Raw genomic sequence first — 14,712 nt, 5'->3', positions numbered from 1 at the left:
CCCAGGCTCTCCAGTGCAGCCCCTTGTTGTGCCCACCCTGCTGCCACCCCCCGCCTCCAGCAGAGGGGAGACCCATGGGGGGCTGGGGGGGCCCCAGGCCTACCCAGCCCTGCAGGAAGGGGGCTGTCACAAGCCCCCCTCCCCCCCACCCGGACTGGCAGCTGCAGCACACCGGGCCCCCAGGTGTTTTCACCGATGTTTTATTGGAAATGTTAAATACTGGAGATCAGGCCCCGGGTGGAGCTGGGGGGCAGCGGGGGGCTGGGGGGTGCAGAGACACTCCTCACGCGTGCTCTTCGGCCAACTTCTCCGCCTTGGCCACTGCCTCCTCGATGGGCCCCACCATGTAGAAGGCCTGCTCTGGGAGGTGGTCGTATTCACCTGAGGGGAGAGGTCACCTCAGCGGGGGGGTGCAGGGTGCCGAGCCCAGCCCAGGCTCCCCTGGACCCCCAGCTCCCCCCATGCCTGGCCTGGGGCCCCCCTGGACACCATCTCACCTGCCAGGATCTGTTTGAAGCCCTTGATGGTCTCCTTCAGCGGCACCAGCTTGCCCATGTGGCCAGTGAAGACCTCGGCCACCTGGAAGGGCTGCGACAAGAAGCGCTGGATCTTGCGAGCCCGGGCCACTGTCAGCTTGTCCTCTTCAGAGAGCTCGTCCATGCCCAGGATGGCGATGATGTCCTGCAGGGACTTGTAGTCCTGGGGGGAGAGACGGGGGGTGATCGGCCAGCACTGGGCTTTGTGCCCCATACCGCATCCCCGTGGGGGGTCAGCCCTAGCCCCCTCACCTGCAGGATCTTCTGCACGCCTCGGGCCACATCATAGTGCTCAGGGCCCACGATGTTGGGGTCCATGATGCGGGAGGTGGAGTCCAGCGGGTCCACGGCTGGGTAGATGCCCAGCTCGGCGATGGCGCGGGACAGCACCGTGGTGGCGTCCAAGTGGGCGAAGGTGGTGGCGGGGGCAGGGTCAGTCAAGTCGTCGGCCGGCACATAGATGGCCTGGGGAGGCGGGAGGGGACGGTGGGCCCGAGGCGGGCGCCGCAGCTTCCCCGGCACGGCGGGGTCGGCCCTGCCCTCACCTGCACCGAAGTGATGGAGCCCTTGCGCGTGGTGGTGATCCTCTCCTGCATGGTGCCCATGTCGGTGGCCAGCGTGGGCTGGTAGCCCACAGCAGAGGGGATTCTCCCCAGCAGGGCAGACACCTAGGAGAGAACAGAGCGCATGAGAGGCCCACGTAAGGTGGGGGCTGGGTGTCCCCTATAGAGCACAGCCCAGCCACCAGCATGCTCCGTGCCAGAAGCCAGCACACCAGCACCCCTGTGCCAAGCACAGACCTCTGAGCCAGCCTGGGTGAAGCGGAAGATGTTGTCGATGAAAAGCAGCACGTCCTGACCCTCCTGGTCCCTGAAGTATTCGGCCACCGTCAACCCCGTCAGAGCCACTCTGGCACGAGCGCCCGGGGGCTCGTTCATCTGCCCGTAGACCAGGGCGACCTGCGGGCAGGACCCCGGTGTCGGTGCAGCGCTGCTCTGCCGCTGCGCCCTCAGCGCTGTCCCACCCAGCCCCCTCAGAAGATGCGGCACACCTTGGAAGTGGCATCTTTCAGGTTGATGACTCCAGACTCGATCATCTCGTGGTACAAGTCGTTGCCCTCGCGGGTTCGCTCCCCCACGCCAGCGAACACTGAATAACCACCGTGGGCTTTCGCCACGTTGTTGATCAGCTCCATGATCAGCACCGTCTTGCCAACGCCAGCACCTCCAAACAAACCTGGGAGGGAATGGGAATCCCGCTCTACCCCAAGCTGATCTGGCTACCCCCGCTGTCTCCCTTCACCCCTTTCCTCCTCAGATCAATAAGTGTGGCTTCAGCAAGCTCAGAAGAACGAAAGTCAAATAGTTACTCATCAGCGAAGGAAACTACTGCACAGGGATCAGTCCTGAGCCTTGGCGGTGCACAGTGTGAGCCCCCAGGGACTGCTCAGTAGGGCTGGCAGGGTGCCCCCCTCCCCAGACACCCCCAGTTCTTCTGGGGGCAACGTACCGATCTTGCCACCCTTGGCGTAGGGAGCCAGCAGGTCCACCACCTTGATCCCTGTCACAAGGATCTCCTGTTCAACGCTCATCTCCACGAACTCGGGGGCTTCGGCATGGATAGCAGCAAACCTGCAGCAAAAGGTGGCTGAGCAGCTGAACCAAGCCCTGCGGCCAGGGGGCCGGCAGGAGGCCGTGCGAGTGCGGTCCCTGCTCACAACCCAGGACAGCAGCCGTGCAGCAGGGATGCGCTGCATCCCTGTTCGCATGTTTGTCTGCTACTGCAGAACCCGTGCCCCCACCTCCAAACCCTGCACGATGCTCGTCTCCGGGCCCAGGGCTTCACTCACTGTTTTGTCGTGATGGGGCCCCTCTCATCAATGGGTTCCCCGATGACGTTCATGATCCTGCCCAGGGTCTCGGGGCCGACAGGGATGCGGATGGGCGCGCCGGAGTCCAGCACCTTCTGTCCTCTCACCAGGCCTTCTGTCCCATCCATGGCGATTGTGCGCACGGTGTTCTCCCCTGCCAAGGCGCAAAGACAGCATCACAGCAGTGCCCTCGAGTTGACCCTGGGGACAGCTGCTGGTGGCTTCCCCAGGCCCTGCCAAGGGAACAGTCTGCTGGGAGGAAGACCAAGAAGAGCAGCAGGACCCAGGGACAAAACAGCACAGAGAGAAACTAAGCCCAGGCCACAATAAAACTGCAGCCCAACAGGGCAGAGCCCTCCAGGAGCCATTTTCCTCCTCCTCAGATTGAAATCCGTGGCTTCAGCAAGCTCAGGAGAACGAAAGTCATCAAGACATCATCACGGGAGGACCCCTCCCACCCTCTGCAGCCCTTCTGCGGCAGATGCTCACCCAGGTGCTGAGCCACCTCCAGCACCAGCCGTGTCTCCCTGCCCTGCACCTCAAGGGCGTTGAGGATGGGGGGCAGCCCCTCATCGAACTGCACGTCCACCACCGCACCGATGACGGCCACAATTCGGCCAGTGGTCGAGCCGGCCTTGGCGGCGGGGGCTGCTTGGGCTGCATAGTCTCGTCCTGGGGGGCAGGAGAGGGACAAATCAAGGTCAGCCAGGAAAAGGGCAGCTCTGGGCACCCACGTGCCTCGGGGGTGCAGAGCTAGGGCTCCCCTGCGCGCCCTGGCTCCCCCGGCATGTGCCCGAGATCCCTGCGCCCCCCCTCTGTGCACCCAGGACCCCCCGTTACCCCCTTGGTGCCCCCGGGACCCCCAGCATCCCTCGGTCTGCCCAGGACCCCCAGCACTCCCTCCTCGGTGCACTCGGGACCCCCAGCAGCCCTCCCTCGCTGCTCCCCCGCAGGCCGCTGCCCCCCCCCCCCCCGCCCCGGTTTCACGGCCCCTCCCCTCGCCCTGACCGTATTGCACACCCCGTCCCGCCCGGCACCGACACCGGGGCCCCGACGCGGTCCCGGTGCCCCCCGCCCGCGCAGGCCCCAAGGTGACCCCGCGGCCGCCCTGCACTCACGCGCCCCGACGGCGGCGGCCGGGCCGGCCCCGCGGCTGAGGAGCAGCGGCAGGAGGTCGCGGCCCGGCCCAGCCCCGCGGCGCAGCAGCGGCCGGGCGGCGGCGGCGGCGGCGGCCGAGCAGCGACCCGCAAGCCCCAACATGGCGGCGCCGACTGAGCCCCGCGTCCCGCCCGCCCCACACAGCCCCCGCAGGGCGGGCCCGCGGCGCGCGTCAACGGCCGCCGCGGGCGCCCATTGGGCGCCGCGCTCAGCCGCAACGTCCGCATTTATTCTCCCATTGGCTACATCTGCCACGGCGCTCGCTTTCCTCCTCCTGACGATTGGGATCCAGGTCTATCCGTCAAGTAAGGCCGCGAGTTGATAGGGCAGGATTGGCAGGAAGGGGCGGGCCAGACCACGGAAGGGCGCAGGAAGTAGCTGTGCACGTGCCTGCGCTTGTCCTTGGGGCGGGCGCCGTGACCGCTGGCCCGGGCCGCACCGCCTGCCCCCCCCCCCCCACCGCGTGTCCCCTCCCGGCGCCCCAGCACCGCCCCCCGACCCGCGGCGAGAAGCCCACCCCGACGCGGCCCCAGCAGACAGAGAGCCAGGGAGTCTTCAACAGTTTATTAGAAAGAATGTAGACATTAAAAAAATCCCCGCTGCTCTGAACATAAATTGAGGTTTTTCAGCCCGGTTAGAAGCCACCCGCACGCGCCCAAGGGTCTGTCGCTCACTTCCATACCCACAGTGCAAATACGATTTGGTCTAAACGTACAGATCAACAAGCAACAACGTACAGCCACCGGCCCCCCGGGCGGGATGTAAAGCTGTAGGGTCAGAGGGTAGCAGGGGACAGGCTCCAGCCACCTGCGCCGGGTCGGGGGCACGCCTGGGCACACAACTTGTGATTAAACACCGAATGAGGAAGAATTTGTTTCCTTTTCAATACAAACTTTTAGCAGAACAGACCTGAAGACACCACAGAAGTACTGCGCATCACCTGCTGGGGTTTGTGAGCCAATGACAGCAGCCTCGGTTCAGCCGGTTTTGTTCCCGGTACAAATGTACAATTTCAGGCCGCAGAGGGGGGAAAAAAAATTGCTCATTTACCACTTGGTGTAAATTCAGGATTCTCCCTTTGTAATTACATCTGCTACGAGGCAAGGAGGCTCCATAAACTTTATTGCAACTGTTCTGTGCCAAATGCCTATACCTCAATTGGGTTGGTTTTTTTTGTTTTGTTTTTTTTTTGGAAGTCTGGAAAACGGTTCATGCATAACGTTATTGCCTCTCGTGGCTTAAGACCGCCCCGTGCAATGGTACACACCTACCATCAGTGAAGCCATTTAAAATGGACTGAAAATGGGTTAAAGGATGCAGGATCTCCCTTTAGGGCTATCAACTCAGGAATTCTTATCTCAATTATGAAATGTTGTGATGAAGTTCTTTCCCCAAACCCTGAAGACGACAGTTTTCCTTACTCCAGATCCGGCATTTCTAGAGAGAATAAAAGCAGCATTAGTGGGTGGGTTGTGGTTTGGCTTTTAACAAAAGCTACCAGGAGTCCCATCTTATCACAAGGGACACAAGCAAGATCCGTCCCCCAGCCAAGGAGGGCACAGGGCAGTTCAAGGTCGGACCCTCAACCCCTAAGCGCGGAGCTGGCTCTTCACAAGGAAGATTTGTGCACAGCCACTGCCGCAAACACCAAAGCTTCCCAAGCAGGGCCAGCACCACGTACTCCGAGGGCCTGCGCACGTGCCTGCTGCTCCTAAAGCCAAGGCCTCCCCAGGGCTACAGCTGGCTGGGAAGGTCAAACTGGTATTTCATGCTGGTGTGGAAAGGCTTTCACTACATTATATCATCTCACACTGCTCAGGCAAGGCGCGGGCATTAGCTCGCAGCCAGGATTTAGCAAGGCTGACAGGACAGAACATCTGCTGGCTCTGCTCAAGGCTCTTGCTCAACTAGGAGCGTTCAGCAAGCGCTTGCACCGCTGCACGGTGCGCAGAAACCAGCGAGAACGTCAACTTACTTTCGTCATCACTGTCTGGTGAGTCCTGGAAAGAAGAAGAAACATTAACTGGAGCAGACTGCACTTGAAGGCACTTTTCCCTCTACCACCACTAACCCAGTGAATGAGCTGCTGTTCCCAACATCTAGTGGCAAGCGTGCCCTCCATCAGAGCGTGTATTTGGAGGAACTCCAGGTTCCACAGGACACGCTTAGTTTGGCCTTGCTGGCCAGAGCCTGCAGACCCATAATAACCAGCAGTCACCACAGAGGTAGGTGACACAAAGCGGTCTGGGCACCGCAAGCGTCGACACCACCGCCCTCAGCACCGCTGCTGGAGGGGAGGAAGGTGACTTTTGCCAGATGACATCACTTGTCCAGACAGGGTTTGATGCAGTTTAACCTTTTAACAGGGCTGAAGAGGGAATGCAAGTGTGACTTCAGCAAGCGGCAATGAACGCACAGGGTGCTGCGCCAGCCCCGTGTGTATTTACTGCAAACAAAGTACTTACATCATCTGCCCCATCTACTTCTGGCAAGTCTACGTCGTCATCTCCGCCCATGTTGTTCATCATCTGTTCCAGGGAGATAATAGCCACATTATAGGGTGAAGCCAACTCCTCTACGTGAACTAGGGGACAACTGTAAATGTCTAAAAATAGCTTAAAGCTGTTATAACCAACAGCCACCAGCTGTTTTGACAAATCAGCTGCACCTATGCAGCAATGGCAAGGTGAGCATGCAAAAAAATTTAAAGTAATTGCCTTGCAAAGCAACTAGTGCACCTGGTTAGTGCTGGCATCTACCACAGGACTCACATTCATTCTGCATTTGATAGCAAGCACAAACTCATCACCTCGCTGCCACGCCAGCAGTCCGCAGCACGGGTTAGAGCTGGCAACGGCTGTGCCTCAGCAAACCAGCAGAGCCCGCACTGAGACCAGCGGCCAGGGAAGCACTGGGAGGAAGGCCGAGGAAGACTACTCTTCCTACAGCTGAGCTGTCAGTCCCTGCTTGCCACGCACAGCCCAGAAGGAAGCCCCGGGTACTCATCTTCCCATACCTCAGAAAAGCGATCAAAATTGGACATGTCTTCATCTGAATCATCTTCCCAGTCTTTCCAGTTGTTGAAGTCCACACTGAGCCAGTTGAGCTGCACATCAACACAGTAAGTTATTTAAGGACAAGCAGGTAACAAGCTGTTATGTTCAGAAAAGGAAGGTTAATGAGAACTGCCATTCTGAGCAGAAGCACGGTAAGTGACCCATTAACTGCTACGTAATTTAAACATGACCCAAATATTAAATAAAATTAAAAACCAGGGGAGGCAACAGGCACTACTGCCCCGGCCATCAAGGAACCCAAACCCACCTTTGCCCTCTCTTTTGTTAACCTCGGCCATGCCTGACCAGATTCTCCTTTTCGTAAACAACACAAGATAGATCTGTCTGTTCTTTTATGCTTTGATTCCTGAAAAAGATAAGAGCAAGTATCTGTTAGTATAATCATCACAGACTTCACCAGGAACTGCTTATATCAGACACATTTGTATTTAAGCTATCAACTTGTTCTTTGTCCTGAAAAATACCATCCAGAGATCTTTTCACAGATCTGAGTTTAAGCATGCTCTTACAGTCTAAGGAACAATTTTCCCATAATACTGGATGTAGCCTAAAGAACAGATGCTATTTCTCAGGGTACAGCACTAAGAACACAGTGAGAGTCAAGAGGATACTTACATTTGGATCAATATTATTAAAAAGGTCAATTTCATTTAAATGTTTAAAGTTATCACTTCCTCCAAGACAACTGTTAAGAGAAACAAAACTCATGTTTAGCAGGGAACAACTTAAACAAATACACTTTATTAACAGAATTTAGTTAAGAAAAGCATCATCTCATCAGTACCAGCGCAGCCTCTAGGTATCCCCCCCCCCACCTTGGGCCTTCATGAAGCCAAAAGGCACTTACCTGAATGTAAGTTTGGATTTTTCAAAATTTACATTAACATCTTTACTGTCTTCAACACAAAATTCAATAAAGACGTAGTCCCTTCGGTCGTACCACTTTGCAGAAGCAGGCTGCCTGTGAACAGACCATATAAGAAGTTCAAGTTAAGTTTCATATCTTTCATCAATATTGAAAACTCAGCCTTCCATGCTGCCAGCAGACTTTAACATTGGTTTTCCTTGCATTTCTCCTGATACACAGCTAGAGCAGTTACTTCCCGTTCTTAAAAGCTGCATTACTAGCTTATTATTAACAACACTTACAAGGTGCTTAAGGCTGAAAAAGAGATACGAAGAATAAAGCGATACCATGCATTCAGCATATAACGCTCCAAAAAAGATCACGCTTATGTTCCTTGAAGAAGCTATCGAAACCTACAAGACCCAAATGAGCAGCAAATCAAGATTCTGACAAACTTTTAAAGATGAGCTACTACAGGTGATGGCAAAATTTCAGTCACCTCTAACAGCTGTGGGCAGACTTAATTGTGCTTTTTGCCACCCAAAGAGTTAAAGCCCCAAAGCTCAGCCGCTGAAAAGCCTGCTTTTTTGGACACAGGTACTATTAGGAAATGAACCATTCAACAAATTTGCTACAAGAAAGACCCCGCTGAAGTCAGCACAGGTACGAGAGCTGAAGAATCACGAATTGCTGTTCTGACTTCCTGCTACAACCTTCTGCACACACAGTAAATTCTCACGCTCTCTGGTATCCTTCTGGCTTTCCACAAACACCACAACAAGCAACAGCCCGTCCAGGGCACCAGCAAACACTGCCGGACTCCTGACCACCTCTTGTGCCTTTGCATTTGTACAGTGAGGGCTCACCTGCAACATCCAAGCACAGCCATACTCGATCGCCTGGTGAAAGCGACCCCAGCTCAGCACGCCTCAGCCTCCCCACCGCTTTCAGTTTTCTCCTGGCAACTCAGGCCAAGCCCACAACTGCGCGCCTGCATTCCAGGAGAAAACAAACAGCCACCCAGTGCTGGCTGCTGTTGCTAAGGCACAGGAGACCACGGGCGCTTCTCACACTTCAGCTATTTTCCAGAGGTGAGAGATCAAAACTGGGATTTCACAGCTAATGCTCCTGCAGCAAAGACCTAAGACCTACCTGTGAGTCAGACTGAAGTTAAATGTTCCAAGCCAAACTGTCACCCCGATATTTATTGCAACTACACTAACTACAGGAACCTAAAGCACACAAGGACACGAAGAAAGCCAGGGTTGCTATCTGTTCATGACAGAGCAGCTTCCACCTCACACACCAAGAAGCGGATGTTTGGGCTCTGTATTGCACTCGAAGCATTACAGCAGAATAACCTGACAAGAGAGTAATTAACTTTTCAGAACATTTATTAAGGTGACCATTGCTAAGCTTTCAGAACAGATTTTGACTCACCTGATCAACCACCAGTTCAATTCTTGATAAACTGTGACGCATTTAGTAAAGTTACTTACTGGGTGCTGCACCACCCCCCAGAGAAAGCCCGCTCCCTCGCCCCACGGCTTGCTCCTGTCCTGTGCTCCCACCACAACTGCCTGTGTGTCTGTGGGATGAACTGTTATCAGGACCCAGGCCGGGTCTGGTTGACACCCAGATGCAAGCTCTGTCAGTGCTACAAGTACCTGCAATTCCACTGTACCAACACTGGTGCCAGCTCAAGGCAAGGCTGGTACAGCGGCAGAAGCGGCCACGGCTGCCCCTCCAGCATTAGCACCCATTTTAAGTGCAGAAAACATCTGATCAGAGGCCAGTAACAGAGCATTTAACTTCTGAGCTTAAAAAACAGGTGGTTTCTGAACGCAACCTTTAGTTTCAAGCAAGATACCGTTCCACTGGGTGAAAAATCTAACACTTCCCCTTTTAGCAGCATTTTTAGGAAATACTAAGGCATCGACTTATCCAGGTAAAGTACAATAGCAGAGCAGCAATTTTCTTACTGTGGTATTTTTAATTCCTTATTGGACACAAGTTTCTTCTTCTAATAGGGAATGAAAGACTCTCAGAGGGGGAAAGAAAAGAAAAAACAAGAGTATGAGAAACAGCCTGCTCTGTTCCCTCTCCGTTTGGGTGCTGCGCAGAGGCCATTTCTCACGCTGCTGGAAGACAAAAAAATCCCACTATGTGGAACTTTGTACATCACTCAAACACAGTTATCAGAACAGAAATCTCAGTGTCCCTCCTCATGATGATGCAGGGGCTCCTGCTGAATAACATTAACACTTCTTTGCGAACATTTTCAATGTCAATGGAGATATCTCCGGCCTTCCCAGGGAGCTGCACGCATTCCTCGGTCTCGTAGCTTTGGTTTGGCCATGACCTCGGTATCTTTGCCAAGATCAGGGGTTTTGAAGCACCAATAGCCTGTTCACAGCACTTCCAAATATCTTTCTGATCTGTCCTAGAGCTGGAGGAAACCTCATATGCATCTGAGCTACAGGGAGGAGTGAAGAGACCAAAGAAAACTTACTACAACATAATTCATGTTCCCAACACTAAATATATGCTGCCTCCCCAGATATTTAGTACTTACCACCCTAATCTTGCCTACTCTAATTAAAGCTATGCTGGAGTTGCCTCTCACTCTTATCTGTTTTTAAAATCTCTCCCCTTCCCAGAGGGAGGAGAGAAGACTTCCCTTGGCCATCTGAAGTGCTTTAGTCAGGACTTACCATTCCAACCAGAAACACAGGATACGTTGGAACCAGTAACTAAAGTTACGGATGAGAAGAAAGTCACAGCTAATTTGCATTGCCTGCCTACACGGAGATTCCTAGGAGGCAACCACACACGTGGAAGCCAATGGTGAAGCGTGCACGTGCTCTGTGCACTTGAGATAGTTCCCCTACACCCACAGAAAATTTTCTATTTTCTTACAGGAGCTGAGAAACTCTGCCAGGACTTATAAGCACAGTCACTTGTTACACGGAGAGCCTAGCGCTTCCCCCTTCTTGCTCAACCAAACTAATCCCAGAGGACCTCAGCCGTGTGTCAACCTCAGTGTACGCCTTGGTTCTGTATCACCCCCATGTCCTAATGGGATTTAGATTTCTTTGAAAGAGATATTAATTCAGATACGCTACACAGGGTGTAGCAATAAACCATAGCAGACTTAGAGCAGCATACAGCCCAGGGAACAAGTCACCCTGTTCCCCATTCAGCAAGGATTTTTTCTGTCAGATCTACATTTGCTGCCACCCACATGTTTTGGTGGCTTCCTAAACAGACACGGCCACCACGCATCTGCATTTGACTGCCTCTTCTAGTCATCACATTCCGAAGACAACCGTGACAACAGTATTGTAGAACAGGTTCTAGAAGCTTCACAGCAGCAGTTTCCTGCTGAGGGGCGATGTGGAGGCTCAGCTTCACTCAAGAGACCTCTGCTCCATCCAGCCCGCAGGGTCTCTGCGGTGGGCTGCCCGCAACGCCAGGAACCACAGCTCTGGCGCGGGTGCCCGGGTCTCCTGCCGAACCACAGGCGTAAAAGCAGCTTCTGCTGGTGGCTTGGTGCGACTCAAGGAGTTTTCAAACCTGTCCTCATGCTTCCTCCTCCACACCGTAGACTGCACCCATTGGAAGCTCGCCTTTGTTTCCTGGAAGATATCCTGACAGTTCCTACAGGTTGAAGACACTGCAAAAGTTGTCTGCTGAACAAGATTTTCACCCCCAGACAGCAGTAAGAAATCTGTTTTACATAATTAGCTTTGGTTTCATTTATATACCCCAGAAAAGCTTTTTTTTTTTTTCTTCAATTAAAGAAACTAGTTTCAGACTACAGAGAATTTTGAGTGGAAGCAGTTATCACTGTAGTTTCAAGATGATATATTCTACACACATTAAACTAAAAACTTCAACTTTATTACATCCTTCTCACTTTCAGTCACACTAAGATGAAGCAGCCCCGCAATTCAGTTTCCAAACAGCTGCGCTGAAGTAAATGCCTCACTGGGGACAAGGTGGCAAAAAGCAACTGCTCACATTGGTGTTTCACCAAGTGGTAACGCTTTCCTCGGTCCCTGTGGCAGATCAACCTTTCTGACAAACCAAACCCTCAGAGATGTGCCTCCACCTGCAGCCATTTACGCCTAACACGTGGAAAGCCGGACTGTCGGTGGGCGACGCTGCAGTCGGCGCCAGGGGCAGCGCACCTCTTCCTTAGCGGCCAGATTTCACTCTTAAAAAGCATCACGCTGCACACGCCACAAAGTTCGGCTCCTCTTTCATTTGCATTGCTAGGGAACATTCAAGTCGACTGGAGCTCTGTTATGAATAGCGTTTGCCGGTTTTGGGTCACTGAAGCAGCCTCAATAGAATTACAATGACGCCAGCTAATTAGGACTCCCCAGCACAGCACGAGCGCTCCCGTAGCGCCAGGGCACTTCGGAGCGCAGCTTTCCACTCGGGATACACCGGAGGCCGGGCGAGCGCGCTCAGAGGAGAGCTCCAGCGCTCGGCTCCTCTGCCCTTCCGCCGGCAGCTCCCCTCCTCCGGGGCCGGGATGGCACCCGGGGCGCCCGCCCCGGCGGCAGGGAAGTTTCCCAAGCAGGGCTCCCGCACTTGCACGTGTTTCAGAGAAGCGCCTTTTCGCTATTTTTAATGCTTTACGCCGAGAGGCGAAAGCTTATGACCAGATTAACGCATGGCTCGCGGCTCCGCGCAGCGTGGGTGGCGGAACAGATCACTTACCGGGGATTTCTCGCGGTTTCAGCCACTGCCGTTTGTCGGGCGCCGGCGCGGCGCGAAGTACCGAGCACGGCTCGGCACCCCGGCCTCGGCCGCCCCCGGCCATAGGCTCGGCCCGATCCGCGAGGGCCGGGGCCGGGCGGCCCCACCTCGGCCCCATTCATTCCGCGCTCCCGGGACCCGCGGCGCGAGGCCGGGACCGGAGCCCCGCTCCCGCCGGCTCGGGGCGGGAAACGGGCAAAACCCGACGCGATTTCGGCCGCCACAAGCGCTCCCCCCGCCCGGACCCACCAGGACGGGCGGCAAGCAGGGCGGGCCCCGCCGGGGCGAGCGCCCGGCCGCCCAAAGTCCCCCCCGGTCGGCGGCGGCGGGAGACCAAGGTCACCAGGCAGGCCGGCGCCCATGGGACCCCGCGCCCCGCTTCGCGCCACTCCCCCCCCACCCCCGGCCCGCCTCCCGCCTCCCGCTCCCGGGACAGCATCCGCCGGCGGGGCCCGGGCCGGGCCGGGCCGCGCCGCCCCCGGGCCTCACATGGCGAATGGCGGCGGCTCCGGCTGGCACTCCTGGAGGGGGCCCGGCTCCGGGTCCGGCTGCGGGGGGCGGCACGGGCGGTCGGTGGGTCGGTGCGGGGCAAGGCAGGGCCGTGGCTCCGGTCGGCGGCAGTGGCGGCGGGCTCGGGGCGGCCTCGCTCCCACAATGCCCCGCGCGCTCGGGAGCGGCGGCGCCCAGCGCTGGTGACGCAGCAAAATACCCGCCGCGCCGCCTCCCGCCGCCGCCGCTGCGCATGCGCGGACCACCACTCGCTGCCTCTGGCGCGCGGCGCCGCCCGGCCCGCCGGCGCAGGCGCCGCCCGCGCCCCGCCCGCCCGCGCGCGCGCCCGCTCCCTCCTCCCTTCTAGCAGCTTCTCGCCGCGCAGGCGCGCTGCCGTCTCCCGCCCCGGGGCGGGGCCGCCGGTTGCCGTGGCGACGGCGCGGCCTCCCCGCGCCTGGGCCTGGGCCCTGCGGCGGGTACCGGGCGGTTCTTCCCGGGGCATGGCCTCGCACGGGCCCCATCCCGGGGCCTGCTCCCGGCCCCGGCCTCGGCCCCGTGGGCCGCAGGGCCCCGGCTGCACCCCCCGAGCCGGTGCCCGGCAGAGCCCACCTCCAGCCTGGGACGACTCCCACCTCAGGAATCGTTTATACCCTCCCGGGCCCGCTCAGAGCTGCCGGCACCGGCGGACTTTGGGCCCATTCCCCACCGTGTGGAAGCACACGCTGCCCGGCAGGGCAGAGCCTGGCCTGGGCTGGGGCAGCCTTTGTCCGGTGCCGGCGCTATGCCGCCATACCGGCCGCGAGCCCCCGGCGCCGCTGCAGAGATGCTGGTGCTGGGCCTTCCCCAGAGCACATGTTTTGCCAAAAAAAAAGAGGTGGCTGTGCCTGGGAGACACAGTGATTCCTGCCAAAGGCTTCTCAGCTTATCGCAAAGAGCATTTGGGAACGCAAGTGCCTGCCCACCAGCTGAGCAACCGGATCGTAAAACCCTGGGCCACATCAAAGGCGATGTCCTGCTCACGTGGGCAGTCAGGAAACAGCACGGGAGAATTGAACGTGGTCCCAATGAAAACTCAACCCTGCACCAAGCAGACGGGGCCTCTCCAGGCCTCGCTCCTGCCTGCGGCCTCTGACCTCAACCTCTCAGAGCTGGAAGCTGCTCTGAAATCCCATCGCTGCTCCCTGGGCCAGCAGCTCCCTGGTTTCTTAATTAAAACTGTCAGATGCTGCTGCGCAAGCCTCCCGATCCATCCCCCTGACTCGGCCTTGGCTGTGTCCGCGCTCCCTCGCGGCCCCTCGCGCTGCCGGCAGCCAGGAGCTCTGCCAGCGGCTCCAGCACAGGCAGGCTGTGGGTAGCAATGGGCTCCCAGCCGGCATCACCCCCTCATTCCCTCTCGGGCTTCTTGTTGGCTGCCTGTGCTGCCGCGTCGCTCGTCAGCTTTAATGAGCTGTTCCAGGGCCCGGTTTTTATTGCACAGGGGAGACTAAACGCTGCTGAACGGCAGCAAAGCGCCTGGTTTCCCAGCTCCAGCCTCTGCATTTCGTGAGCCTCGGGGCCACGGCTGAGCAGATGCCAGCTCGCTCCCCTGCAAGGAAGGCTCTGCGTGAAGATAATAGCTTTTGGGAAATCACAGGCCTCCCGCAGGCCTGACCAAGTGCAGCACCTTCGGCCGCTTGGCCCTGCTGTGCCACACGAATCCAGCAAAGCAACAGGTTGAAAAGGCCAGACTGAACCCAGATGAGCCTCAGCCTCCCTTCAGATCAGGCTCGGAGGTGCCCGAAGCCCCAGTCCCTCCCTGTCCCACAGCGGCAGGGAAGCGAGGGAAAAGCCCACGCTCATGGAAGGGAAGCCCCCAGGGGGATGAAGGAGGTGACACCCACCCCGCAGCGGACTCCTCACCTCCCACCACCTACGGAGGGAGATGGCTGAGGCTGAGCCCAGTGTCCCCAGCACGGTGCCAACTCC

At 57.1% G+C, this 14,712-nt stretch overlaps 2 protein-coding genes and 2 non-coding genes across 5 annotated transcripts; all 4 read right to left on the bottom strand.

The window, feature by feature from the left end:
• Positions 1-184: 184 nt before the first annotated feature.
• Positions 185-3,696, bottom strand: ATP5F1B (ATP synthase F1 subunit beta). The gene is made up of 10 exons (XM_064474608.1): positions 3,525-3,696; positions 2,896-3,078; positions 2,386-2,560; positions 2,046-2,167; positions 1,588-1,772; positions 1,337-1,495; positions 1,082-1,204; positions 789-1,001; positions 498-699; positions 185-381 (listed from the first exon to the last, which is right to left on the bottom strand). The coding sequence occupies exons 1-10, from the start codon at positions 3,664-3,666 to the stop codon at positions 284-286; spliced, it is 1,602 nt and encodes a 533-aa protein (XP_064330678.1). The 5' UTR covers positions 3,667-3,696; the 3' UTR covers positions 185-283.
• Positions 1,845-1,918, bottom strand: LOC135317946 (small nucleolar RNA SNORD59). Its single transcript, XR_010376506.1, has one exon. It is a non-coding gene; the product is annotated as a small nucleolar RNA SNORD59 (small nucleolar RNA).
• Positions 2,781-2,853, bottom strand: LOC135317947 (small nucleolar RNA SNORD59). The gene has a single exon (XR_010376507.1). It is a non-coding gene; the product is annotated as a small nucleolar RNA SNORD59 (small nucleolar RNA).
• A 417-nt stretch (positions 3,697-4,113) lies between the features above and the next one.
• PTGES3 (prostaglandin E synthase 3) lies at positions 4,114-12,997 on the bottom strand. 2 transcript variants are annotated; one of them, XM_064474610.1, is made up of 8 exons: positions 12,748-12,997; positions 7,489-7,602; positions 7,257-7,326; positions 6,889-6,987; positions 6,581-6,670; positions 6,030-6,092; positions 5,540-5,564; positions 4,114-5,001 (listed from the first exon to the last, which is right to left on the bottom strand). In XM_064474610.1, coding segments are annotated over exons 1-8 (483 nt in total). In that variant the 5' UTR covers positions 12,750-12,997; the 3' UTR covers positions 4,114-4,981. The 2 variants fall into 2 exon arrangements, with proteins under 2 accessions (XP_064330680.1, XP_064330679.1); XM_064474609.1 differs by lacking the exon at positions 12,748-12,997 and adding an exon at positions 12,220-12,585.
• Positions 12,998-14,712: the final 1,715 nt, after the last annotated feature.

Source organism: Phalacrocorax carbo, chromosome 27, assembly GCF_963921805.1.
Source record: "Phalacrocorax carbo chromosome 27, bPhaCar2.1, whole genome shotgun sequence".
Classification (NCBI taxonomy): Eukaryota; Metazoa; Chordata; class Aves; order Suliformes; family Phalacrocoracidae; genus Phalacrocorax; species Phalacrocorax carbo.
This window is presented reverse-complemented; position numbering and strand designations above follow the sequence as displayed.

What these genes read in the sequence shown, in the direction of transcription:
- ATP5F1B (XM_064474608.1), bottom strand. Translation starts at nt 3,666, where the DNA reads ATGTTGGGGCTTGCGGGTCGCTGCTCGGCCGCCGCCGCCGCCGCCGCC. An exon ending in GGCCGCCGCCGTCGGGGCGC is followed by an intron (nt 3,079 to 3,524) that starts GTGAGTGCAGGG and finishes CCTGCCCCCCAG; the next exon opens with GACGAGACTATGCAGCCCAA. An exon ending in CGCCAAGGGTGGCAAGATCG is followed by an intron (nt 1,773 to 2,045) that starts GTACGTTGCCCC and finishes ATTCCCTCCCAG; the next exon opens with GTTTGTTTGGAGGTGCTGGC.
- PTGES3 (XM_064474609.1), bottom strand. Translation starts at nt 12,380, where the DNA reads ATGAATGGGGCCGAGGTGGGGCCGCCCGGCCCCGGCCCTCGCGGATCG. An exon ending in GAAACCGCGAGAAATCCCCG is followed by an intron (nt 7,603 to 12,219) that starts GTAAGTGATCTG and finishes GTCTGTTCACAG; the next exon opens with GCAGCCTGCTTCTGCAAAGT. An exon ending in TAACAAAAGAGAGGGCAAAG is followed by an intron (nt 6,671 to 6,888) that starts GTGGGTTTGGGT and finishes GTTGATGTGCAG; the next exon opens with CTCAACTGGCTCAGTGTGGA.